This window comes from Chiroxiphia lanceolata, chromosome 3, assembly GCF_009829145.1.
Source record: "Chiroxiphia lanceolata isolate bChiLan1 chromosome 3, bChiLan1.pri, whole genome shotgun sequence".
NCBI classification, from domain to species: domain Eukaryota; kingdom Metazoa; phylum Chordata; class Aves; order Passeriformes; family Pipridae; genus Chiroxiphia; species Chiroxiphia lanceolata.
In genome coordinates, this window is record NC_045639.1 from 114078725 (window position 1) to 114104887 (window position 26163).

The 26163-nt window shown below is 49.9% G+C and overlaps 1 protein-coding gene across 1 annotated transcript; it reads left to right on the top strand.

Annotated features, from left to right (window-relative positions):
* The first annotated feature begins 4221 nt into the window (after positions 1–4221).
* FAM167A (family with sequence similarity 167 member A) lies at positions 4222–26163 on the top strand. Its single transcript, XM_032684220.1, has 3 exons — positions 4222–4608; positions 12748–13271; positions 23381–26163. The coding sequence occupies exons 2-3, from the start codon at positions 12894–12896 to the stop codon at positions 23642–23644; spliced, it is 642 nt and encodes a 213-aa protein (XP_032540111.1). The 5' UTR covers positions 4222–4608; positions 12748–12893; the 3' UTR covers positions 23645–26163.

The window sequence follows — 26163 nt, forward strand, 5'->3', positions numbered from 1 at the left end:
TGAAAAAACTGGGACAGACACCTAATGGCTCACAGAGATGTTCAAGGTTAAGAACTATTTCAAGTTGCAGTGAAATATTTATTCTTGAAGCATTTTACATATCACTGTCTTTCCCTTGAATCCTTATATCCCTGCTCTACTTCCATCTACCTGCGGGATATATGGTCCAAAACTCAGCTTCCCTGTTTTATGCTGAAACAGCTCCAGAACTCTCTGCCATGTTACTCCTCATTCCCAGGTGCCCAATTCCTCCTTGTATCATATCCCAGTAATTGGCAATTAATCTGCATCACACTCCAAGCAGAGTCTGAAGGCAGGGGTGAACAACCCTTTCCATGGGAAAGGCAAGTCCTCAGTGCCAGCAGGAGCATCATTTCAGCAGGGTGAGGGGTGGATGCTCAGCATCACAGAAGCAGAGCAGGACCAAATGCATGAGTGCAGGGGCTTGTCCTTGCACTGGGATATTTCCTGTGTGTTGCTCAGAAATCTTGCACCATTCCAGCTGGGAAAAGACATCTTTTAAAGCAGCTGACCCAGACTAAATGACCCAGCAAGACTAGTGGAAGGTAGTGGAAGGAACCTTCCAGTGGAAGGTGTCCCTGCCCATGGCAGGGGTTTGGAATGAGGTGATCCTTAAGATCCCTTCCAACTCAAACCATTCCATGATTCTATGAAGACTGAAAAGACCCCTCATTCCCAGGTCCCTCAGTGATCCATGGAGATGAGCAGCCAGGTGGAGTCCACAACTCTCTGCAGCTCTTCTGTGCACACACAGGGTGTTCCCTTGGGGACACCAGGGCACAGCATTACCTGTAGACCTGCTGCCCTCTGTAGGTGCCTCTGCCACAGTTCCAGGTTGTCTGGCTCCCAGGTGATCCTCCAACCATACCAGAGGAATTTCCTGGTACAACACCCTGTGGAGGGAGTGGTAGCTGCACCTGGCTAGGATAGGATGGTGATAGCTGAGAACACCACAGTGTTCTTCCCATCCCAACCTTGGCAGGCTGAGACCCAGGGAATCATAGAATGGTTTGGGTTGGAAGAAGACCTTGAAGATCATCCTGTTCCAACCCCCTGCCATAGGCAGGGACACCTTCCACTAGACCAGGTTCCTCCAAGCCCTTTCCAACCTGGCCTTGACCACTTCCAGGGATGGGGTAGCCACAATTTCTATGGGTAACCTGTGCCACGGCCTCACCACCCTCACAGAGAGGAATTTTTTCCTAATATCTAATCTAAGCCTACTCTCAATTTGAACCAACTTCCCCTTCTCCTGTCACTCCAGGCCCTTTTAAACAGTTTTGCCCCATCTTTCCTTGAGCTCCCTTCAGGTACTGGAAGGCTTTGCTTTGGGGGCTTTTCTTCAGGGGACTTTGCTTTAGGCAAAATGCATTTATTCGGGGACCAACTGAGAAGAAACCATCAATGTACCTGCAAGATTCTACCAGCACATGGGATTTAGGGAGCTACAGGGCACCTTACAGTATTTGTGGTGGTTAGATTGGCACAGGAATTCCCAAGAAAGTCTGGATGCCCCATCCCTGGAAGCGTTCCAGGTCAGGTTGGACAGGGGTTAAGCAACCTGGTCTAGTGGAAGGTGTCCCTGCCCATGGCAGGGGGGTTGGAACTGGATGAGATTTACAGTCCCTCCCAACCCAAGTCATTTTAGAATTCTCTAAATTACCACTACAGAAAACAACTCCCAGCTTGGGCTTTGCAAAACCACATCTCAGCTTGGATCCCTGGGTTCCCAAAGATTCAGCAGTCCGCTGGAAAAGGTGCTGTGCCCAGGGAGGTAGCTCTGGGAAGTGGCAGCTTCTGGAGCTCTGAGTACAACTGAAAAGCCTCTCTATATCTGAGGAAAAGAAAACAATTCTGAGCCATAGGTCTACACAGTGCTGGTGTTGCACAGGTTTATTTTGACTCATCACACCTAATCTCAGGTGCCCACTGCAGGTGGCTGGGGTTAGAGCCTCGTCAGTGGAAGCATCACTGCTCTTCAGCAGCTCCCCACCAGAGGTTTTTTGGATGAATACAACTTAACCAAGACAAATTCAGGTCAGAAAACATTCAAAACCCACAGAGAGACTTCAGAGGGACCTGGCTACAGTCTTTCACTGATGTCTTATGGCAGCTCGTTTGAAATCCATTACACAACTTAATTAAAAATAAACATTTACAGAAGAGAGAGGGGGGTCACAGTGTGTGGTCTGTTCCTGCGAGGAGACAGACGTCAAGCCTCAGGAGTGACACCTCTGCTGGTAAACTAACCCATGCTAGGCCTGGTCTCTGGCCCTGAGGCCAGCTGACCCTGTCTGGCCACGTCTGTATGATTAAACACTCTTGGCTATCAAATCTGGGTGGTTGAATCCCAGTTGTTTGTCAGGAAGGGGCCCCAGTCTTGCTCATTCCTGAGCCATGTCCTGGAACTGCTCATCCTACTTCAGAACCAGACCAGGTGCTGTGTTTCACCAGGTTCCTGTACCCCTGTCTGTTCCCTGGCGCTTTTTGGTTCCTTGTCACAGATCCAGTTTTGTTTTGGGTGAGATATTGTAGGAAATGTTCAACCAGCATTTGTTTGATGGACTAGGCTCTGCTCAGGGGTGCCCAGCAATGGCACAAGAGGCCACACACAGAAACTGGTTCCCAGGAAGTTCCACCTGAACACAAGGAAGAACTTCTTTCCTGTGCAGTAACTGAGCATTGGAACAGGTTTTCCGGGGAGGGTGTGGAGTCTCCCTCACTGGAGATATTCCAGAACCATCTGGACACAATCCTATGCAATGTGCTTTGGGATGGCCCTGCTTGAACAGGGAGATGGGACCAGGTGAGCCACTGTGGTGCCTTCCAACATGACCCATGCTGTGATCCTGAGATTCTCTTTGCTGCTCAGAGCTTCAGTGCAGCTGCAGGTCTGTGTCAGGTAGTTCCAGCATGAAGGGAACAGCTCTTCCATCTCCCTGGTCCCTCTCCATCAGCAGCAGCAGTCAGGTGCCTGTCTGCAGCACAGTCAGAGCTATCACCAGGCTGAGTTTGCATATGCAGATCTGAAATCTGACAAAAAAGGGTGCTGGCAAAGCAAAAAAAAATAAAGAAAAGTGTTTTAAAATTGCATTTTCATCAGAAATGTGAAAGTGCTGCTCTTCACGCTTCAAATCTGCATTGCTGCGCCCAGGGCACCCGCTCTCATGTGCTTGGTGCTGTAAAAGCACAGCCTCTATATTACTGGGGGGATTTGGGGTATCCTCAGCATGGTTGGCATTTGAAGGGAGGTGGGAAACCCCAACCTTTCCATTCAGAGCTCAGGAAAGGGCTGTTGCCCATGGGGGGAGGAGGGATGGTTAAAGCACGGGAAGGGAAGGGTGGAAAAACAACAACAAAAAGGCTGTGAAAGGGTTTTCTCTCACAAAAGCTGAGTGTGGAAATGTGGGAAGGGGCCTGGATGGATGGGGGTCGATGACCAACACTTAGTGCTTTGCACCATCAGGTTTGTAAACACCACCAGTGGCTCTGAGCCACCAGATGTGCAGTAGCTGAATGTGGGGATGGACGTGTGGGCTGATTTTGAGAGCTGTCCCCAGGCTTTGAAGGGTTAAATTTCAGCTTCTAGTGAAGGAAGGAAACCCCCTCTGTTGCCTGCCTTTGCTTCTGGCCCCAGCTCAGCCAGTAGCCAGGGCACTGCCTCTATCAGTCCCTCCTTTAAAGCACCTAAAATGGTTTCCGGTCCCACTGGGGCAGCCGTGGAAGCAACAGGCACTTTCCCAGTACAAAATTCAGAAAAAGCTGTTTTCCAAGCTGGTTTCTGCCCAGGGATGGATGGTGCCAGCGAGTTGGTAATAACCACAGTGCCCCGAGGTACCACCCCAGGGCTTCCCAGAGATGCTGATGTGTCCTTGCAAAACTCTCATCCACACACGCACTGACCCCAGGCAAGGTGTGGCATCTGGAAAACGTTATCCTGAGTGCCAGAGGACCCCAAGCTCCTTGAAAGGCTGATATCCGTGGTGTGAAATAGGAACAGCGTGGGGACACCAGCCTGGTTGGTGTCAGGAAGAGCCACAGACTCCTTTGGGAGTGCAATAGCTCTCCGGGCATCTCCTGCAAGCCTTGAGGATCCCTGCTTTCCGCTGGACCACTTCATCCCTGTTACACACGCCCAAGGTATCGCTGCTCCTCCTCCCTCGCCTGGGTACCGGAGGATGTTTAGGACCCAGGCTGTGCAGCTCCTCCCTTTCAGGTCTCTCCAGGGTTATTGCTTGGTGGGAGGTAGGTTCAGGGCTCGGTGGTATGAATGAAAGAGAGAGAGAGAGAGAGGAAATCTGGACTGAAAAGCTCAAACTGGAATAGCTCGCCTGTCTCCAGGCAACAGGCCTGACGCAACCGCTGAAAAAAAAAAAAGTCCCTTAAATTTTTAAAAAAAAAAAAAAAAAAAAAAAAAACAAACCACCAACCACAGCACACACGGATTTCTGAAGCGAGACAGAGAGGAGGATGAGACAGACTCCTGAAGGCACTAGTGACACCGCTCTGCAAACCCCAAGTTGGAGCCCCGAGGTGGAAGGAGGGAGCCAAGATGTCCGTGCGATTCTCCCTCTGAGCCCGGCCCCGGTAAGTTTGTTGCTCGTGTTGGCTTGGCCGTGGTGGGGGGACACAGCCAGCCCGGGGACACCCCCTGCCCTCGGGACGGGGGCTGTGGGAGAGATGCCCGAGGCTGGAGGAGATGCCCTGGCTTTTTGAGCCCCATAGAAAGGGGCAGCAGCAGGGAGCAGGTCCCGGGGGGGCTATGGAGACCCCACCGTGAAGTTCAGAGCTGGGGTCTGTCATGCTGGCAGTGATGTGGTGGGGCTGGGGGCTTGAAGTGTGTCCCCCCCAGCCACCATCTCCTGCCTGCCGAGATTCCCTGGAGATGGTCAGCACGGCTGCTCCCCATTGACTGGGACAGGCTGGGATTCAGTCCTTTTTTCCGAGGAGATTTGTGGATTTTGCTCTCAGCTGGGAGTGGTGTGGGGCTACTCAGCCCCTCCAGGAGGATTTTTCTACACTGGATGAGGTGTAAGAGGGAAGAGCCTGGCCAGGTTTCAGGACGATCACCTGTTGCTCCCTCTGCCCCCTCCCTGGGATTTGCAGGAGCCCTGGGAAGGCTCGGAGGGTTGTGCAGTGCAGACATGGTGGGATGAGCGCGGTGGCCTCGCAGGGCGTAGCTACCTTGGATTTTTGAAGCAGGCACTGTGTGCTGAGCAGAGCAGGTTTCCACCTGCTCAGGTCTGGCCCTTGCAGCTCAGGTTTACACCGAGGGGGAGAAAAAAAAGACAACAAACCAGCCAGAACTTCTTCAGAGCCCTTTCTAACAGCTCGGGGCTAATTGCTAAAATAATAGCAGCAGCCCACACCCCTCCCTGCATGAGCGTTTGTGCAAGCCCAGCCAAAATTCCTTGGTGCCGTGTTCACCCAGGCACCCACACCATCCCCATCCTACAACCTGGACCCTCCGTGGTCTGTGCAGGCTGTCACCTCTCCCTCCCTACGGACACCTCTCCCTGTTTTCCTGTGATGCTCCCTGTGTTATTCCATACTGCTGCACCCTTCGGAGCTTTCCTGCATCAGGGTCCTCAGTGGAGGGGGGTGAAATGGATGAAAAGCAAGTTCCTTGCTTCCAGCCAGGACCTGTGTCCAGCTGATTCCTTTGGCTTTGTCTGCTCATCCCCTGTATCCCAGGAATTCCCCACTTTCCAGCGGGAGCAAGCCTGTTCTGGCTGCTGTGGGTTTCCTCTGTGCCAGCCATCATTTCAGCATACGGGAGCTGTTGCTGTTATTTGCATCTCAGGTCTCCTCTGCTTTCAAATGCCCATTACAGATCCCTCCCATCCTTCATGGGAGCATATACAACACAAAAATAAAGGAGAACGGGAGGAATCCAGCTTCTCCTGGGCTCTGGGCTTGCAACAGCCCCGTAGCCATTAGGTGTTTGCAGAATGTAGGAGAGACACTGCAGGAGAAAAAAAAAATAAACAACAAACACAACAAAAAAACCCCCCAAAAATAAAAATAAGCAGCCTCGGATTCTGCGGAGAGGGGAGGGGGGTCTGTTTGCAACCAGTTCATCTTAAATGCTATTAAATGTCCAACTCAGCATTGGGAGAAGACAGGTCTAAGGACAGAGATTGTCTGATCATGGCTTGGGAAGCTGCCAAGGCGGGTAATTGGATGGGACAGGGGGCATGTAAAGGGGATTAGGGGGTCGCCGGGGGGCTGACCTCACTCCCCTGATCCCGTTAACTTGGAGCCTGGGGATCTCGGATGGGAACTGGCCCTGGGGCTTGCCTGTGTAGGGGATGAACTCAATGATGGGCAGATGAAGCTCAGCAAAGCCAAAAAAAGGTTGGTGGGATTTTTTTTTTTCACTGAAAACACACCCTTCCACGCTGCATTTAGGGAAAAAATAACTCCCTGTGCTGGTCTCCTGGGAAGAGAGCATTTCTCAGCCTGCCCTGGCTCGTTCCCAAGGAATCCCAGCCCTTTTCATTACCCTGGTCTCACGGGCACAGAGGTCCCCTCCTCTCCTCCCTGAAATGCGGCTGTGCTTGGGGTGGCAGAAGGGAAAATAAGGGAATAACTGGCTGTACCAAGCCACAAGTCCTTTGGGGGCATCTCTGGGAATAGGTTAGGCATGCCACCTCCAGGATTAAATCCCCAAACCTGCAAGGAGCCTGGGGCAGTGGATGAAGAAGAAATCTTTGCCCATAATCCGTGGCTCCCTTTGCCTCAACAGATTTCACCAGAAGATGACGAGGGTGGACGTGGTGACTTCACCAAAAGCCTGTAAACTTGCCTTTGATGTTCTGCTTAATTCCATTCCTCCTAAGAAGAATCATACATGGTTTGGGATGATGGGTTGAGAGCACTGACCCCGTCCAGCTTCCCAGTTTGCAAATACTTCCCACTCGCTGGAAGACTGGTTTGCTGGAATGCCAAATATTTCTTCATGCAGGATTTCCACAGAGCTCCTGCTGATCGAGGGGGGTTGAGCTGGTCTGAAAATGGAGCTGTAGGGGTCCATCTGCAGCAGGCAGGAATCTCAGGGCTGCTTCCTCGCAAGGAGCCTGCTGGATTTTGTGCAGGGGACACAGGAGGGATGGGATGTAGTCAGGCAGGAAGGTACAGATGTGTTTATTGAAACAGGTTCTGACTCTACTAGTGATGCTGGAAATAAGCCAAGGAGAAGTGCCTTAGGGCAGGGAGTGCAAACTGGTCCCCTCTAATCTTGGAGAATCACAGAATGGTTTGGATTGGAAGGGATTTTAGAGCTCACCTTGTTCCAACCCCCTGCCATGGGCAGGGACACCTTCCACTAGCCCAGGTTGCTCCAAGCCCTGTCCAACCTGGCTTTGGACAGTTCCAGGGATGGGGCAGCCATCTCTGAGCTCTTCTTTCACTCCTCTTGTAAGGCTGATGGGTTTTCTGCAGCCTTTCCTGCTCTCCCCTTCTCCCTTCCTTGCAGTATTTAGGGGCCTTTCTGGAGGCCATTTGGGCAGAAGGATGTTCTGCTCCATCCTGCTCCAGGTCATACATGAATGGAAAGCCCCTCTTTTTTCCTCTTTCCCCATATATCTGTGAATGCCACATCCATATCCAAAGGGCTGAAGGAACATCCAAACTGTCTGAAAGGTCTTCAGGGGGGTTGTTCCTGGCAGTAGGCAAACAGGAATATCCAGGTGTATCCAGGATCCCAATCAGGTAGGTGCTGTACCCTTATCTGAGCCCACTGGTCTGTGATCACCTTTCCATGATCATTGCATTCTGGATCAATCTGGGCACAGAATCTTGGTCTCCTCTCTGGGCCTTTGTCCTGTGTTAGGCTGGAAGTCAGGTCTGTGTGTGTGAAGGGGCACAGCCAGCGTGGGCAGCCCAGCAAGGAGGTCTGAAAGCAGAGTCACCAGACAGTCCATGCTTGTGTTGTCCAGCTTGGTCACACCAGTGCCATCATCTTGCCCATGGAGGAAGGGACAAGCTCACAGCCCACATAAATGTGTCCAGGAAGTCTCCATGGGCACTGTGGCCAGTGGCACTCACTGAGGTCTTTGCCATGGCTCCTCCAGCCTTGCATGAGCAGAGCACCTTCCATCCTGTCCTGACCATCCTGAGCAGGCAGGGATCATCTGATCCTGACAGCTCCAATTTCAGCCCTGGAGTATGTCCCATCTTCAGAACCAGACAGATCTTCGTGCTGCTGGATTCTTTGTGGGGAGGAAATCTGAAGGTCACTTTGGGACAGCTGAAAAAGGCATTTGGGAACCAGATCGGTTTCCTACAGGAGCAGATTTCAGGAGCTACAGGGAGGGATTGGGTGGGCAAACACTGGATAACACATCCCAGGGATACCAACTCTCTTCTGAGTCTGTGGGATGGCTGGGGGAGCAACTTGCTCTCCATCTTTGTAGGACCCTTTGTGCAGAGCAGCAGGATGGACCTGTGCTGCTGGGGGGCTGTGGCAGGGGGGAAACCCCAGGGTGAGGAAACTCCCAGCTGACCAAAACTCATGCACAGCACAGCAGCTCCTTTCCCGAGTGAGGTCATTCTGGCATGGAGAAAGGAATGATTGATGTGCAGCCTCCCTGAAAGGAAATCACCAGCTCCAGGGAGCTGCAGTGTTGACTGAGATGGGTCTGTCCTTCCCTCACCTGATTCCTGAGACCTCTGTGTCTCCCCTGCCCTGAGGATGCTCGTGAGCCTCCATCCACCACCCTGAGCAGCCAGAGTCCTCCCTTACTCCATTGCTATGGCAACCCCCTCTCCATTGCTATGGCATCCCCTCCTCTCTGCCCTGCTTCCAACCTGCTGCAGACATCCAGGGGGGTCAGAGACCTCCATCCCTGCCTTGTTGCTGTGCCAACAAGGAAAGCAAATACAGCTCTTCCTGCTTGGGGAATGCACACTAGGCATGTCCCACACCTCTTGCTCCAGCTTGGTATCCCTTCATCCCACTGTTTCAGGCTCAGGGTCCTCTTCATCCACTGGGACCTGCAGAGCTCACTGGTGAGGTTGACAGGTAGGATTTACTCCGGGGGTTTCCTTTGTAGGATCAGGGAGTGTCTCCATGGCCCATGTGTGCAACCCTTGAGAGCAAATGCCTGCAAATGATCAGGGGAACTACATCCCAAACTCCATGGATCATGGGGGGATGTCCCTGTCCCAGTTGGAGTGCAAATATGGTCACCCAGATGAGATCTGAAGACACCAGAAGTGAATTCTGTACATCTCTGGGAATCCTCAGAGCTTTTTTCCTGAAGCCCAGCTACACGACCTGACTACTCAGTGAGAGGGAAACTGAGGCATGAAGGGGCTGAAGTGCTTTTTGAAGGTCATTAACAGGCTGAACCATCACCTCTGCCCTGTTTGCCCCATGTCAGAAGTGTCATCCATGGGCTGTGTGGGAAAAAGGGCTTCTCTCAGCTGGGGCTTTGTCTGATATTCAGGCTTTTCTGTCTTCCTGGACACCAGATGAGCAGCATTGCTTTAACACAGACTCCTGTAATCACTGCTGTTCCTCTGCAATAAAAAGTAGTGTTACATTAAGCTGCAGTCCACCAGGAATAGTGAAGAGAAAACGTTTTCTCTCCGCACTTTGGCTGATTGTTTGATTTATTCTGCTTTTCCCCTCCCGTTTTCATCCGGAGTGTTTTTCCCTTCCTTTTTTCCTTTCTTCTCCTGGATATCTTGGCTCCCTGGCATGTGACCTTCTGAAGCACCCTGTGCCCTCATTTCCAGCCCTGAATTTCACAGGCTGTGCCCGTGCCCAGGGCACACCAACCAGTGCTGCTTCCTGAATGCCTGGTGTTCAAATCTGACCAGGGCACTGAGGGATGATGAGGAAGGTACAGACATATAAAACTTCCAGTTTATCAGGCCTCTTATTTCTCAGTCCTGGACGTGGGTTTCTGTTGATCGCTTTGCATTACAGCTTGTGGTAGATCAGCTGACTTCTCCAACGGAAATCTATCCCAAGAAAGAAATTAAAGGGATTTTTTTGTTGTCTCAGGGAGCTGATGTGTCCTGTGCTTTCAGGATTCATGCAAGGGAAGGGAGGAACCCCTGAGCAAAGAGTCTTAGTGAGGTGGGAGCAAACCCTCACCCCATTTTGGTGCTGAACTCCTGTTACCCCTAATTAGGTATGGCATGAACACTCTGTGGCAAGTGTGATAATGAGACAAACCAAGGGTTAATCACTTCAATTCCCTCACACAGGCCAGCCCAGGGGGAAACAGAGCCTGGGGCAGGAGACTGGGAGTATGTGGATCGAAGCCAAAGGCAGGCTCATTCCTGGGAATTCGGTAGCTCTCAGGCAGCAAAGGGTTTGTGTTACAGCCTCACACTGCAAGGCATTTTTCACACAATTACCACTTTCAGATCTCTTTTTCCACAGCAGGTCTTTGATCCAAGTCCAAGATATTGATGGGAAATTAGAGGTGGCTCCTTTCTGTCACTTCTGAGTTTGGACAGGCAGGGGAACAGAGCTGCCTGTTTAGGAGGGGTCCCTACAGAGTGAACGAGACGTTTCGTGTTACACCAGAGAGAAAGTGAAGGATGAGTTGAATCAATGCTGCTTTTAGAGTAGAAAACCCAAATTTCCTCCAAAGTTGCTGGGAGGTGTGGTGAAAAGGAGGGGGAGATGACAGCAGGGTGGTGACAAAGGGGATGCTCCAAGCTGCTGTCCTGTTTTCATGGTTCAATGATCTGAATGTTAACTGAGCTGTACCCAGGGCTCCAACACCAAGGGCCTTTTCCGCCCTGAGGATTCCACACAGGCTGAAAACACAGGACAAAAGAGTTTGTGGAGGCTTTGCTTTGCAGCTGTGGCATTCAGAAAACTCAGCTTTATTATAAAAATGTTATGTTTGCTGGGGATTAACAAATCCAGTAGCCCAGTAGTGTGGAACTTCATCAGGCTGTTGGGCTGCTGGCTTTGGCCACCCTTAGCAATCTCCACCTCAATGGACAGAAAAAAAAGCTCAGAAGTGAGATCTTTAAAGTCATTAAGTGTTTTCCTTTATTGATTTTGGTACGATGGAGCGGGAGGCAAGGTAAATTCATCGACATGCTCTCAGCCCTGCAGAGAAGCTGGTGCAGGACCTGCCTCTCCAACAAGGGCAGCTCACTGTTTTCCCCTCCTTGCAATCTATTTTTCAATGGAAGAAGGAAAATCGTTGCTGTTCCAGGCATGAGGGATGTTGGCTTCAACCTGACAGAGTATCTGTGTGTGCTCTTGCTCACCGTAAAACTCTCATTAGCATAAATAGGAGCAAGAATGAGACCACAACATGACTAATTCTCCACCCCCAGACTGTCTGTGTGTATATTATCAACTCCTTGTTCAGCTCATGTGCCTCCACACAATTGTGGGATAAATCTTGCTCTCTGTTGGTGTTTTGGTTTTTTTTTGTTGTTTTTTTTTTTTAAATTGAATCTTCTAACTGAAAAGGTTGGAGAGGTGTAATTATGGTCTGGTTTTCAGAGTTACACGTGTCATTGCGGCAATAGCAGTGGAAAGAATGGCTGAGTAACTCTAGAAAGCTGCCTATATCCTGGTTTTCCCGGGCATCTTACCAGGCAGGCAAAAAAGTATTTTGTTTTGTGTTTGAGGTGTAAAGGAGAGCTCTGGATCTATTCCTAGCTCAGCTTTAGATGAGCATACAACCTTGAGAAAGTCCCTTATCTGATCCTGCTGGCAAACGAAGGCGGAAGCTGCCTGAGCTTAACTCTTGCAGAGTTGTTAAGTCCTGTGTCCCTCCAGGTCCCTCCAGATAGACTGGCTTTGGGCACAGCTTCCCTGAGTCCATACATGAGGAGGAAAAGTGGAGAGGAAGCTCCTGGCTCCTCTGTGCTAGTCTTCCACTGGGGTGTTTTCAAGAGACCACTCCCAGTAGGCACATTAGACATGGCCAGTGATGGAAACCACAAGTGCAACTCTCCATGAGCACAGGCATCCCACTTACTCCCACTCCTGGCTGGGATAATGCTCCTGATTGGACCCTTTTGTCAATTCTCCTTTTGACTAAAATTCTCAGGAGAGACATTTGGGTTCATAAAATCCTGGAGTAGTTTGGGTTGGAAGGGACATTAAAGACCACCTCATTCCATCCCCTTACCATGGGCAGGGACACCTTCCACTATCCCAGGTTGCTCCAAGCCCCATAAAACCCAGCCTGGAACACGTCCAGGGATGGGGCAGCCACAGCTTCTCTGGGTAACCTGTGCCTCAGTGCCTCACCACCCTCCCAGGGAAGAATTTCTTCCCCATATCTAATCTAAACTTCCGCTCTTTCAGATTATCTTACTTTGCCTGGACCTGATTTGCCCAAGTCGGAAGATGTGGGTTTGCCAGCCAGAAAATCAGCAAAATCCTGTGCACAGACACCTCAACGTCCACTGCTTTCTCCAGAGGATGTTGGGTTGTGTGATACAGACATAGAGGGGTCTGGGAATGTGCCCTGGCCCCCTTGGCAACCCTTTCATGGCCCCCGAGTTAAGACTGGAGATGTAGGTAACCAGAGCTTTGCCAAAAGGCAGAGCCTGTCTGTTCCTGCCCCAAAAGCAGTCAGATAGCTGAGGTGAGGTAACACTCTCCAGCAGCACCTTGGCACGGTGCCTCTCCCAAAACCCTCACTCCCTCTGCTACAGGAAGAGCTGCCTCTGTTTCCTCACTCCCTTTTCCTTCTCAAACTGGAAACCAATCCTCTGTTTTTCTTCCAGGTGTTCATCCAAGGTTGATGTGGCCCTTGAGCAGGAGGAGGAGCTGTGTTTGGCACCCTGTGACACCTGGTCAAACCTTGAGCGTTTCCCATCCCTGCCCCTGATCCTTCCCAGCCCACTCATATGCCTTGTGACTCCCAGAGAGGATGTCTGTACCCAAAATCCAAATAGAGGAGGCACTGGACAGCAAGGATGCTGGCCCTGGAGGTGTTCCTCCTCCTGATGACCACCTGAGGACCCTCAAGGCATTGACAGAGAAGCTGAGGCTGGAGACCAGGCGCCCTTCCTACTTGGAGTGGAAGGCGAAGCTGGAGGAGCAGGCATGGAAGAGCCCCCAGCCAGCAGGAGAGGGGGAGGAGGAGGGAACTGAGGCCAAAAAGACCACAGGGGAGACTGTCCCCTTGAGGAAGGTGCAGCTGCATCTCAATGGGAGCCCTGCCCAGGACAAGGGGACTCTTTCCTCAGGGAGAATAGGCGGCTTTGAGAGCATCGATGAAGCTTTGACGTGGCTCAGGAAGGAACTGGTAAGTGATTTCCTGTTCCCTGTTAGACAGGGCACTCTTTCAAGAAGGGAGAAATATAAAAGAATGAGGAAGCTCTTTGCTCCTACCTGCCTTCAGCCCTGGGTGAAAAGGTAACAATCAGTCATTGAATTTTCTATGTCCGGCTCTTCCAGGCTCATCATCCATTGTCTTCTGCTTCATTAGAAGCACATTTTGGACATTCTCCCATCCCAGCCTTGGCCCCTGTTTATTTCTGGTACTTATGAACCAGTGGTTTCACAGAAAAAGATAAGACAAAAATACTTTTTCTTGTCCAGGAACCTGTGCTAGGAGGATTCACAGAGCCAGGACATGGGGGCTGGAATTCATCTTTTATATGTCACGTTGCTCTCATGGTCTTTGGCACCCACTTATCCTGGACCAACTAGTGCTGACTCAGGTAGTTCCCAACCCAGCTCAGGAGTCAGCCTAGGAGTAATTCCCAGGAGGAAGCATGGAGGCACCAAGCCTGCTAGAGTTCAAGAAGCATCTGGACAATGCTCTCAGGCACATGATGTGATTTTGGGGTTGTCCTGTGCAGGACCAGGAGCTGGACTCAATGATCCCTGTGGGTCCCCTCCCACTCAGGATATTCCATGATGCTATCATTTTCTGGAGGCCACTGGAGCTCAGTAAGATGGACAGGGCCCTATCAGAGCACCTACTTTTAGGCCTGGAGAAAGTCCCAATCCTCTTCTCAAGTGTAGGAACCACCAGACACCAAGAATACACTTCTCAGTGATCCTTCCCTTCTCCTCCCCGGCATGAAATATCTTCATTATTTGGCCCAAATTACTGGAAGTGACTCATGACACGTGGCTTTGTTTCTGTTGCCTGATTGGAATTTTGCCTGGGAGTCTCAGCAGGAATATTTGCAACAGGGGTTGGGCCATTACTTGTGGTCAACACTTGTGAAAATGTTCACTTTGCTTTTGAAAAGCACTGAAAGTCTTTGAGAAAAACTCCTGACAACAATGAATAAGGAGTTTAAAAAATTTCTCTGCAACTTTTGCTTCAGGTTATATTTATTTGTCAGCTTTCTGTTGCATTCTCCCAGCTGGATTGATGTCTAGAGGGGTTATTTACAGAGGTGGTTCTGGATGTCACAGTTTGGTGGTTGAGTTGTTTTCTCAGGGTTGTGGCTTTCAGAAGGTGAGTGATGTGCTTTCAGGACCCCAGGACTGTTAGGAAGAGCTTTGAGATGATCTCCTACAACCACTCAGTGCTCTGGAGAACCTCAGCTCCAGAGACCTGAATCTGAGTCTGTGCTTGCATCCCTTGCATACCACCTTAAATGCACAGTGCACTTCATATAAATCCCAAATCTTATGATGCCTAAAAAGAGTAAGGAGCAGATTTTCCTTCTCAGAGCCCTGATTTTAAAAGATTTGGGTTTTTCTTTCCACTTCTGCCCATGTTGGAAGTATAAATTGTCTCAGAGCCTGATTCTACCCTTTAGACTGGGGTGTGGTATCTAAACCACCATCTGTCAAAAATTGAAAGTTTAAATTAAAGAAGAAAAAAGGACAAAGCAAACCCTAATTGTTCCTCACTTTCCATTTTCTTACCATTTAATTATACTGGTCTTTGCTGGATCTGGACATGACTCATGTAATTTAGAACAATTTCCCCAAAAGAGAGAGCAGGGATTTGCCTGACCACACACTGGAATAGATGTTTTGGAGGCACTGTTGTGGGTAAGAGCTGCCAGCCAGCAGTGAAAGCACAGCCAGGCCATCACATCCCAGGGTGCTGGAATGAAAAGATGAATTTCACATTACATTTCAAGGGTGAAATCCAGCTTATTTTCAAATAAAAGAACAAGCTTCCACACATCCCAACACAGACGGGATTTTTCTTCGTTTATTCCCATGTTGTGATAGTAAAATAATCAGGAAGGTTTCATAGCAGGAACCCAACCATGTCCTGGGCTCATCCCACAGCGTGGGTAGCAGGGGAGGGGGGGATTCTGCCCCTCTGCCCCCTCAGGTGACATCCCACCTGCAGAGCTGCTTCCAGCCCTGGGGAACAACAGCACAGGAAGGACATGGAGCTGTTGGAACGAGTCCAGAGGAGGCACAAAGATGATCAAAGGGATGGAGCAGCTCAGCTGTGAGGAAAGCCTGGGAGAGATGGGATTGTTCGGCCTGGAGAAGAGAAGAATTCGAGGCAACCTAAATACAGCTTTCCAGTACTGGAAGGGAGCCCACAAGAAAGATGGAGAGAGACTATTTCTGAAGGCCTGGAGTGACAGGGCAAGGCGGAATGGCTTCAAACTGAAAGAGAGTAGTTAAATTGGATATTGGATAGAAATTATTGACTGTGAGAATGGTGAGGCCCTGGCACAGGTTGACCAGAGAAGCTGTGGCTGCCCCATCCCTGGAAGTGTCCAAGGCCAGATTGGACAGGCGTTGGGGCAATCTGGGATAGTGGAAGGTGCTCCTGCCTGTGGCAGGGGGGTGGAACGAGATGATCTTTAATGTCCCTTTCAACCCAAACCATTCCATGATTCTATGATTCTGTGACATACTTATCTCTATGTTTACATATTTCGCTAAGTCAGAAGCCAAGACCACACAGTCCCTCTGCTTGGGGCTACCAGGAAGGTCACCAGCACCCCACACCTTGGGTAAGGTCACTCTGAGGGGCAGTTAATCCTTCTGGTGTGATTTAGCACATGAGAACATAGTCTTGGGGGCACCACACAACGCAGCCTTGCTTCAAGCAAATGTTGAGTATCCGGGGTATCTTTCTGAAGATGATCCAAAAATGACCTAGTGGTCATAATTGAGGTGAAATTTGCCTCTGCCTCAGGATGAGTTCTCCCCCACTCTACACAATCCTTCACGAGAAATCAGTTTAAGGTCTATAGGATTCATCCATCCAATGAAAGGGCAAACGCTGGTAAATGTGGAGATTCTTCCTACCCTAGAAGGAAGTGCAGCAGCCCGTGGCCTTACTGAAGGAAATGCAATGATGGAGGGTGTGCAGTCCCATCACCCACAACCCTCAGCACAACTACAGTGTGTTCAGGTTGGGTTATTTCAGCAGTATTGCCCCAGCATGGTTTTGACAGGTGCCAGGGAGCATCCTGCCAAGCAGTTTGAGCTTCAGGAGTCTGCACATGCTGGGGACTGTTCCCAATAGGCAATTGGTATGGGATCACCCAGTTTTGGATTTAACTCCATCCTAGCCAAAAGCAGTAGAGGCAGTAAAGTGATTTTAGTAGTATATGTATACCCAAACTTGCCCTTGGCCATTGTTCTACAGAAAGGGCCATGACATGGGTGAGTTGCCTGCTGAATTGATAGACCAGGAGTCCCCAGCTTTAAAATTTGTACTATCTGTTAGATCTGAAGCACCAGAATCACAGAATCATTAAGGTTGGAAAAGCCCTCTAAGATCATCCAATCCAACCATTCCTCCAGCACTGCCAAAGCCACCACTAACCCATGTCCCCAGGTACCACATCCACACAGCTTTTAAATCCCTCCAGGGGTGGGGACTCCACCTCTGCCCTGGGCAGCTGTGCCAGGGCTGGACAACTCTTCTGGTGAAGAAATTTTTCCTAATACCCAATGTAAACCTCCCCTGGCACAGCTTGAGGCCATTTCCTTGTTCCCGATCTCTTATTACTCCCGATCCACACAAAAGGCATCATCTAACACTGAAAGAGGAATTTTCCAGAGTCTGCTCTGGTTTGGCTTCAGCCAGGTTCAGGCATTCGAAAGTGAAGCAAAGGACAAACCCAAGGTCTTACTGTCCACCTGCTTTTCCTGGTGTTTCACCTCACGTGGCCTGTCCCAGGCCCTGATCCTGCACGTCAGGCCCTGGCCCAGGTTTGTAGGACTGACATATGCCCACAGAGCCCCATCCAGCCACGTCAGCTGGGACCTGCTGAGAATCCTTCTCGGGGAAGCTGATTTATCCAGACATGCAAACTGCTCTTGTTGTTGTGCTGAGAGGCTCTGTCGAGGTGTAGGAGCAAATTGCAGCTCTCAGAGCATGCTGAACAGCCCCAGGGCTGCAGCACTTCCCTCCCCAGCTCCTCCTGCCTCTTTTTTTGCCCTTGTGTTTGCCTTTGGCCTGTCAAGTGTGGCTGTTCTTCATCAGTACTGAGAGCAAAGCCATTACCAGCAGGGGAATGGTGACAGACTCGAGGACCTGAGGGGTCAGACTGTACTTTCCTCTTTGAAATTTGTCGGGTTTTGCAAGTTATAAAATTAAACGCTCAAAATCCTTTCCCTCTTAAATATGGCTAAAGAACAAACCTGTGAACAGGAACATCTTAGAACACTTCTAACTTTGTCCCAGTAGGAAAATGAGTTTCCTGTCTCAAATTCACCAGTTTGGCACAGAAATCTGAGGTGTGTGTGACAGAATGCTGGAAAGACTCAAAAAGGGACACGAATATCTGATGCTCTTGGTGGAAAATCATTTGGCTAATTATTATTAAATCAGTGCTGGCCTTAAGCTGAAGGAGGGCAGGGTGAGATGGGATATTGGGAAGGAATTCTTGGCTATGAGGGTGAGGAGGCCCTGGCACAGGTTGCCCAGAGAAGCTGTGGCTGCCCCAACCCTGGAATTGTCCAAGGCCAGGTTGAATGGGGCTTGGAGCAACCTGGGATAGCAAAACGTGTCCCTGCCCATGGCAGGACGTTGGAATGAGATGGTCTTTAAAGTCCCTTCCAACCCAAACCCTTCTATGATTCTGTGACCTCTATTGTTAAATTGCTGAAACCAGGGAAGAGTTTGGGAGTTATCCTGGAACAGGACCATCCCCAAGGGGCCAGCTTGGGCCCAGCCACCCTATTTGGGAGAGAGAGTGAGTTTTGTGGAGTGGCTGTGATTTATGTGCACAGCAGAGATGTGAGAAATCATGTGAAATTATCCTGTGTAAGCCTACATGTAACCCCACTGAGATGTCCCTCTCAGATGCTGAACTTCCAGGTTTTTCCCCTGGCAATGGGGAAATTCCCAGCGCTGAATGCGTTTTAACACCCCTTAATTTAACAAAATCCAGAGTTAATTACCTCCCTCAGGAAAGGTATTATGAACATTAATTCTGAGGGAGCCAACACAGAGTAAACAACACTGAAGAAGAGTGAGATTTGGGACCCATGACGGCTCTGCTTGTGCCAGCTGGCAAAGGTCTCCTGGGCTTTGAGGGTGTGTGTCTCCCAGGCACTGCAGAAGGAGCTGGGATGCCTCACTTGGGGCTGTGGGTTGCACCACAAGGGCGTGAACATCTGAAATTAGCCATGACAGGGTGGCATCTGAGTACCTTTGAAGAAGTCTCAAACCAAAACACAGGCAATCTGGACTTCTCAGAAGTACTTGGCAAGGGTCTAATAACTGGCCTGTGCGTCTCTGTACTTGAATCCAAGAGGCTGCTCCCAGGAAAGGACCAGTTCAGATTTCAGTTTCTTTTGATCCTTTGGAAATTAAAAGGGCTGGACCCATGGGAGCAGCTGCTTCTCCACAGACCATCACCCTGAGCTTCATGGACCACAGGCTGCGGCTGCATCTAGAGGGCTCTTCTCTTTTGGGAAGAGGTTCCAAGGAGCTCCACATGTCAATGCCACAAGGTGCTCGCTGCTGAAACATCCCCCCATAACAACGCAGGGAGAAAATGAACCGCTGGAAATGGGAAGATTATTGGTCTTCCTTTCTGTAACCATATGAGTAAGGCAAAATTGAAGGCAACTCCTCGTAGCTATTTGGGCTGGAAAACAGGCAAGGATGCATACAAAGCTTTCTCTCCCTCCCCCATATTTAACAGCCCTGGGAGACTCTGAGGCTCAATCCAAACAGAAAACCCTTCCTGGGTTCATAACATCCTGTGGTCCAGTTTTGCATTTCAGCCTGGCAGTTGTTTCTGTGCCAGGAAGGACCTGAGTTTGTTTCCCTCTCCCACCTGGGGAAGTTCAAACCAGCATCCTGTCCATCCCACCAGCAGCTGGAGCTCGGTCTGCAGAAAGAGGCACATTTTGTTAAGAAGCTGTTTTTTATGAGCAAGACAAACCTAAGGCTGTTCCTGCCTCTGGCATGAGACTGGAAGGAAGCAAAATGTCTGGCTTCTGCTGGACGCTCCCCACAGGTTTCTGCAGGACACTGTGCAGAGTGTGTGGGGTCGTGTTGTCCCACGTGGATGAACTGGCGTGTTGAGTCACCATGTGGTGACTGGCCCTGTGGCTGAACTGTGTAAACCAAAAACCCACGGTTTCCCGTGATGTGACCCCTGTAATTCCATTATTCATTTCCAGGAAGCTTTGTGGAGCTCTGCTGACCTGACACTGCTCCTTTTAAAGAGGCATCATTCATAATCTCTGGCGATTGTTTGGCCCTCAGCATGGGATGGATGGAATGATTTTAGTGTTTGTGCAGAGTCTCTGGGAAAGGGAAGAAGAATGAGGATTTCTGGGTTCTGGATGAAATTCTGCTGATATCCTGGGTGGGTTTGAACAAAGCAGGACTTAATAGGACAACTCCATGAATGCAGGACAGGATATTTGCATCTCAAGCCAAGCCCCAGTGATGAGTGAGAAGAGAGAAACCACATCCTGCAGAGTAGCCCACTTTTTGTGCTCTACCCTCTTCCCAGTTGTCACCCCATGGACCTGCCTCCACAGAACCTGTCACAGTGTAAGGAACTTCCAAGCCCTTGGGGAGACAAGACAGGCTCCCAAGAAGCACAAGTTATTCTTTCATAGAGTCATGGAACTGTTCAGGTTGGAAAAGCCCTCTAAGACCATCAAGTCCAACATTCCTCAATCACTGCCAAGCCCACCATTAAACCATGTCCCCAAGTGCCACATCCACATGTCTTTAGTCAACCACCGTTAGGGTTTGTTCCTGATCCTTATTTCTGGAAGGCTTTGTCTTCCAGCTTACATGAAATCAAGGCAACTTCTTCAGGAGACAGGGAAAGCAAGAACTGGACAGAAAGTGTAAAGCTGGTTTACAAGGGAAAACAGCAATTCCAGCTCACACCCCTCTCCACAATGGCCTCAATAATTCTCCTTTAAACCCTTTTTTTTTTTTTTTGGCAGTAGTGGCTTTTTTAATTCCACATTCTTCAAAACATTCAATGAAAGCATTTGTTGACATTTCTTACGTAACTTAATAAACCAACAAGAAAGAGTGACCCGGGGTCAGTTCAATAACACTCACGATTGCCTTCCTGATAAAACCTCAAGTCACAGCATTTGTTGTGAGACAGGGAAAAATATCAACAAAATTATTCTTTCTTTCATTGTAAGCCAGGTGGGAGGAGAAAAACCTGCTGAGTAGCACTGCTCTGCTGGGGACACAGGCTACGAGGTCTGCGAGGAAATAGTGGGGTTTTTTGAAGAAGGTGAATGGCCACAACCCTGCCAATAATTTCAGAGAGATTTGCTGAGAGAGAGAGAGAGACTCACTCAGAGATTGGTAGAAAGGTGACTCCAATCAGCTGAGCTGGAGTCCAGTTACTGGTTGGGAGCATAAGGTGAGGTCCTCCAGGATGTCCCTGTAGTGTCAGATAGAGAATCATAGAATGGTTTGGGTTTGAAGGGATTTACATTATGTACTGGGAAGTAATTCATCCCTGTGAGGGTGGTGAGGCCCTGGCACAGGTTGCCCAGAGAAGCTGTGGCTGCCCAGTCCCTGGAAGTCTTCCAGGGCAGGTTGGATGGGGCTTGGAGCAACCTGGGATAGTGGAAGGTGTCCCCACCCATGGCAGGAGGGTGGAATGAGATGATCTTTAAGCTCCTTTCCAACCCAAACCATTCTACAACCGCCTGGAGGAGGAGGCATTATGACACAAGCTAAAGTGACCCTGTGGCTGCTTTGATTCCCACCCTTCTTGCAGTAGCCCAGGCATCAGGCATGGAAAAGTCTCACACAGAAATATCAGGGCCACCTGTGGAATCTCTTGAGGGGAATTTTCCCTCCTCCCTTCACTTCCCCATCTTCATGCATAAGCCACCAGACCCAGAATAATTTATTCCCTACCCTTAGAGCTACATCTGTACCCGTAAATTAAACAGCTCATTTGTAGGTCTGGAGGCAAACTGGAATGTTCTGGCCACATCCATGCTGTTAGAATCCAGAAAAGGGCAATGCATCCCAAATCATAGAAACACAGAATCACAGAATCATAAAATGGGCAGGGACACCTTCCACTAGCCCAGGTTGCTCCAAGCTCCATCCAACCTGGCCTGGAACACTTCCAGCGATGGAGCTGGAAGCCACAGCTTCTGTGGGCAACCTCTGCCAATGCCTCACCCCCTTCACAGGGAAGAACTTCTTCCTAAATGCCTGATGAGGATGAATCCTACCAAAGAGTGAGGTAAAGGATGGATTTGGAGTCAGGGCAGCTCCACGGTTCAGCTGCAAGTAAGCTCATGGCATCTCCTCGTGCACTGAGAAATCAGTGAGGAAAGGATTTACCCAGGGAGCTACTGGGAGGTAAAAAACCCCAAACAAAACAAAATCAAGGGTCTTGTTGCCAAGGAGATCCTTCCAGTGCCAGTTTGTATCCTGTGGTGGAGGCAACACCAGGGAAAGAGGCAGAACGTTGCACTGGGGCAAATATAGGGCTGTTTTTCCAGTTTTGTTTCCTCCTCGTTCCCAGGAGTCACACAGATTTAAGCCACAAGGTTTGCTAAGAGCTATTCAGTTTCTCTCCCAGCACCTTCTTTTCTTTGCAACTTTTGTGGTTTGTTGCTTTTCTGTGAGGAGGGAAGCAGGGTGAGAAGTGGGGATTGTCTTCGCATTATCTCTGTTCCAGCTCTGCCTGCTTCTGCTCCCCAGACAAAGGCTGATGCTTGCACCAAGTGTTCACCTCCTTCCTTCACCACCCACAGCATCCTGTGGCAACAAATCTTCTGCTTAATTATAAGTTGGTTTGGGTTTTGTTTGTTTTGTTTGTTGTTTTGTGGTTGTTTTTTTTTTTTTAATAAAAAACCTCTTTCATCACTTCTGAATCTTCCACCTTGCAGAGTTAGGTATCAGGGGAGAAAAATGTCTCCAAAACACTCATATTATTAGCCCGGGGGTAGTTGTTCTCTCTCCTGTGGGAAACCATGGGGGTCCTTTCCTGAGAGACACTTCAGATGTCCAAGATAAGATAAGCCATGGGGGGTGTGGTGACCCCCGTTCCTGACTGTGGTGAACCAGCTCTGATTTATGCAGGCCAGAAACTCAGGCTGAGTATTTGGGGATCAGTTCTTTGGTATTCTTTTAATTGGTCCTTTTCACCTCTAATTGCTCCCTCTCACTGTGGCTGCTGCCTTATTAATTTGGGCTTTGTTTGATGTTGAGATGGAGGCTCTGAAGCCTGAGCTGAGGGATAACCAAGCCAACAGCCTTGGCATGGCTTTAATTCCAGTTTCACAGAGCCACAGAATGTGCTGATTGGAAGGGACCCACAAGGATCATCCAGTCCAATCCTTAGCCCTGCACAGGACCATCCCCAAGAGTCACATCATGTACCCCAGTGTATCATTCAAACACTTCTTTTGCTCGGGCAGCCTTGGTGCCATGACCACTGCCCTGGGGAGCCTGGTCAGTGCCCAACCGCTTTTTGGGGGAAGGACTTTTTCCTAATATCCAAGCTAACCCTCCCCTGACCCAACTTCAGGCCATTCCCTGGAGTCCATTCCCTGGTCACACAGAGCAGAGCTCAGTGCCTGCCCCTCCTCTTCCTCTCCCTAGGAAGTTGTAATTGCAGTGAGGTCTCCCCTCAGTCTTCTCCAGGTGAACACACCATGTGCCCTGAGCTGCTCCTCACACGGCTTCCCCTCAAGGCCCTTCACCATCTTTGTTGCCCTCCTTTGGACACTCTAAGAGCTTATTATCTTATATTCCTGGTGCCCCTGAAAACCTGAGCAGGCAGACACTTCCTCGATTGTCAAAAATTTGGGGTTTTCACTGGGATGCATCGCTGGCTTGGAAGATACTCATCTCCCTTCCAGCTCCAGCATCTAGACAAGTCCCATTTCCAGTGATTCCATGCAGCCTCTGACAGGGACAGCAGCACAATGAGCAGATTTGCTGTTCCCTTTCCAACCCTCTCTTCCCTCCCCACCCTCCCTCTTGTGTTCCAGGCAGAGATGCGCCTGCAGGACCAGCAGCTGGCCAGGCAGCTCATGAGGCTCCGTGGAGACATCAACAAGCTGAAGATCGAGCAGACGTGTCACCTGCACCAGCGGATGCTCAACGATGCCACCTTTGAGCTGGAGGAGCGGGACGAGCTCGCTGACCTCTTCTGTGACTTCCCCCTCGTCAACTCCTTCAGCCTCTCCACGCCCCTCAAGCTCATTGGGGTCACCAAGATGAACATCAACTCCCGCCGGTTCTCGCTGTGTTGAAGTGGAGGGGGAGAAGATGAGGAAGAAAGAGAAGGGACAGGGCTCTTTCTGGGAAAAAAAAGGCCAAAGAGGAGCAGAAGGAACAGGGGCGAACAGGGAATCCACAGCTGGTCTTGGAGGCAGGGTAGAGCAGCAGACCTGGGCACTGAGCCGCTCATTGAGGAGACAGGACCTGCATAGAGGAAGCCTGGAGAGCATCTGAGCCCAACACATGCACTTAGCCTGCTCCTTGGCAAAGTCCCTTCTCCTTCTCTTCCCCACACAGTAACTAAGACACAGCTCAGTGGGGTTGGTGTTACTCAAAAATCAAAGGAGGGGTCAAAGATCAGCCACAAAACCAAATCCCTTTTCTCTTCCCCTGTACCTCCTCCCAGGCTGGATCTGTCTCTTCAGCCAATGTCCTCCATGGATGTCTTCTTGGGTATCAACCCTCAGCCTCTGCTGGCCCAAGCACAGGGTCCATGGGGCTATTTCAGGTGGGAAGCTGATTTCCAGTGGAGAGGAGCCCTCCCATCAGGAGAAGGTCTGTGGGTTAAACAGTGTGCAGCCCCAAGAAGTGGTGAAAGTGTGTCTGTTGACTTGCTCCATTGAGTCCAGGGTATTTTGGACTCAGTTTTGCTGTGGTATAGATTATGGACTGATCATGGACACATTTATATAGACTCCAGCTGTCCAGAAGTCTCCTGTGTGCCCTAGAAGTCATACCCAGAGTAGAACAGGTTTCTGATCCTGTTGTCAGCAGCATCCACAAGACACTGTGTGGCTGTCCCCACAAGCAGCAAGGCAAAGGGATGCACCCAAGACATCTCCTATCAGAGAAATCACCCCAGCCTGAAATTCTCCCAACAGCAGCACCAGCAAATCCTGGATCCTCCGTAGCAACACACAGCCATCAGAGGAAGGAACTTCAAGAGGAGAAAAGGGCCTTTTTTTTTGGGTAATGAACTCAAAATGTGACTATAAAATTGAGGGGAGAAATATTGCTGCTATGAGCTTAGGGCCTGCAGCAAACCCATGGGGTTCCCTCCCTGCTTAGCAGGGTGTAAGATGGAAGCTGTATTTTCTTGCCTTTCAGTGCACACAGCTGCACACCTGCCTGTATGTGGAACAGAGGGAAGAGACCTGTGGTGCTGCCCAGCAAGGGCAGGGACTCAAGAGGTCTTACCGTGGCAATCTTGGGACACCTGGCACCCAAGACAGTGTGTTTAGACCAAGTGTGGGTGCCTTTAGGAGCTGGCACCGCTCCTGTCAGACCGGTACAATCTCTCAACCCTCTCATGGTGTCCCTGCCCACGGCAGGTGTTGGAACCAGATGATCTTTATGGTCCCTTCCAACCCAAACCATTCTGTTCATCACTCCAGCCCAGCTCTGCTCCCTGGGCAGGGAGCTCTTGGCTGAGCAAACCTGACTGTGCCCACCCAGCAGCAGCCTGAGGCCTGGGGAGGAGCAGGAGGTGTAATCCCAGCTGAGCTGGAAGCTGTGTTGATGTGCCTGTACCTGGCTGTCTGTAAGCTGTGTGTGTGTGTGTGTAAGTTGTTGTATGTGTGCATGTGAGCCCACAGGACACCTCTCTCAGGAGGCTGAGGGGTGGGCTCATGCCTTTGTTCCGAAATGTGGCGTGAACCAGAATCCGATGAGGCTCCAACGTGCCTGGGAAGATGCAACGAGGCTTCAAGGCTTGGGGTTCCACAGGGAATTCAGGGCAATGCAGAGAAGACAAATAATTCATGTGCCTCCACGGGTCTCCATGGGAGGGATAAATTAACACCATGAAGGGGTTCATATCCATGTGGGGCTGGGGGCTCTGGAGCTGAATCCAGTCCTTTATCCCCGATAATACACAACCCCTCAGTGATACCTCTCCATCTGCTTCAAAGCTCATTGAGTATCTTTTCTTTCTGCTAAGGAAGGAGGAATTTTAGGCACTGGAGCTTTGTCTGCACCAATCAGTCCATCAGCATCATGCCTGGGTGTCGAACCTCATGCTGCCCAGGCAGTGAAGGTTTATTTGGGTTCTTGGCCTCTGGACAAGACAACCAGCCACAGTGCCATTTAGTTTACTAGTAAAGAAATAGCCTTATTTCCCCATGGACATCTTGGAAAAAACGAAAACAAACCACCTCATCAAAATTCTTCTTTGTTTACTTTTTTAATAAAAATAAATCCATTCATGTCCCACATGTTGATTTTCAGAGGCATTTTCAGTCAAAATATAGTAATGATGGTTTTTTAGTGAAAATAATGCCTTGGAAGAGGGGGATTGGTTCTCTCTAGGGTCGAATAGGGTCGACTAGAGTTGATACAGGGTGGACCTGCCTTTGGGCTCTTGTCTGGTGGCCCAATGCAGGAGTTAATACAAGCACAGTCAGAGGAGGTCATTACACGTGGCATTAGAAATATCAGATATCTGAGTTCCAGACATGTATTTTCTGCATTGAGGGGGATGGGGGATGGTTATAACTGCCAGCTGTTTGTTGAAATGCACAATTTTTTAATTATAAAACTCTGTCTGTATTGA

What these genes read in the sequence shown, in the direction of transcription:
- FAM167A (XM_032684220.1), top strand. Translation starts at nt 12,894, where the DNA reads ATGTCTGTACCCAAAATCCAAATAGAGGAGGCACTGGACAGCAAGGAT. An exon ending in CGTGGCTCAGGAAGGAACTG is followed by an intron (nt 13,272 to 23,380) that starts GTAAGTGATTTC and finishes CTTGTGTTCCAG; the next exon opens with GCAGAGATGCGCCTGCAGGA.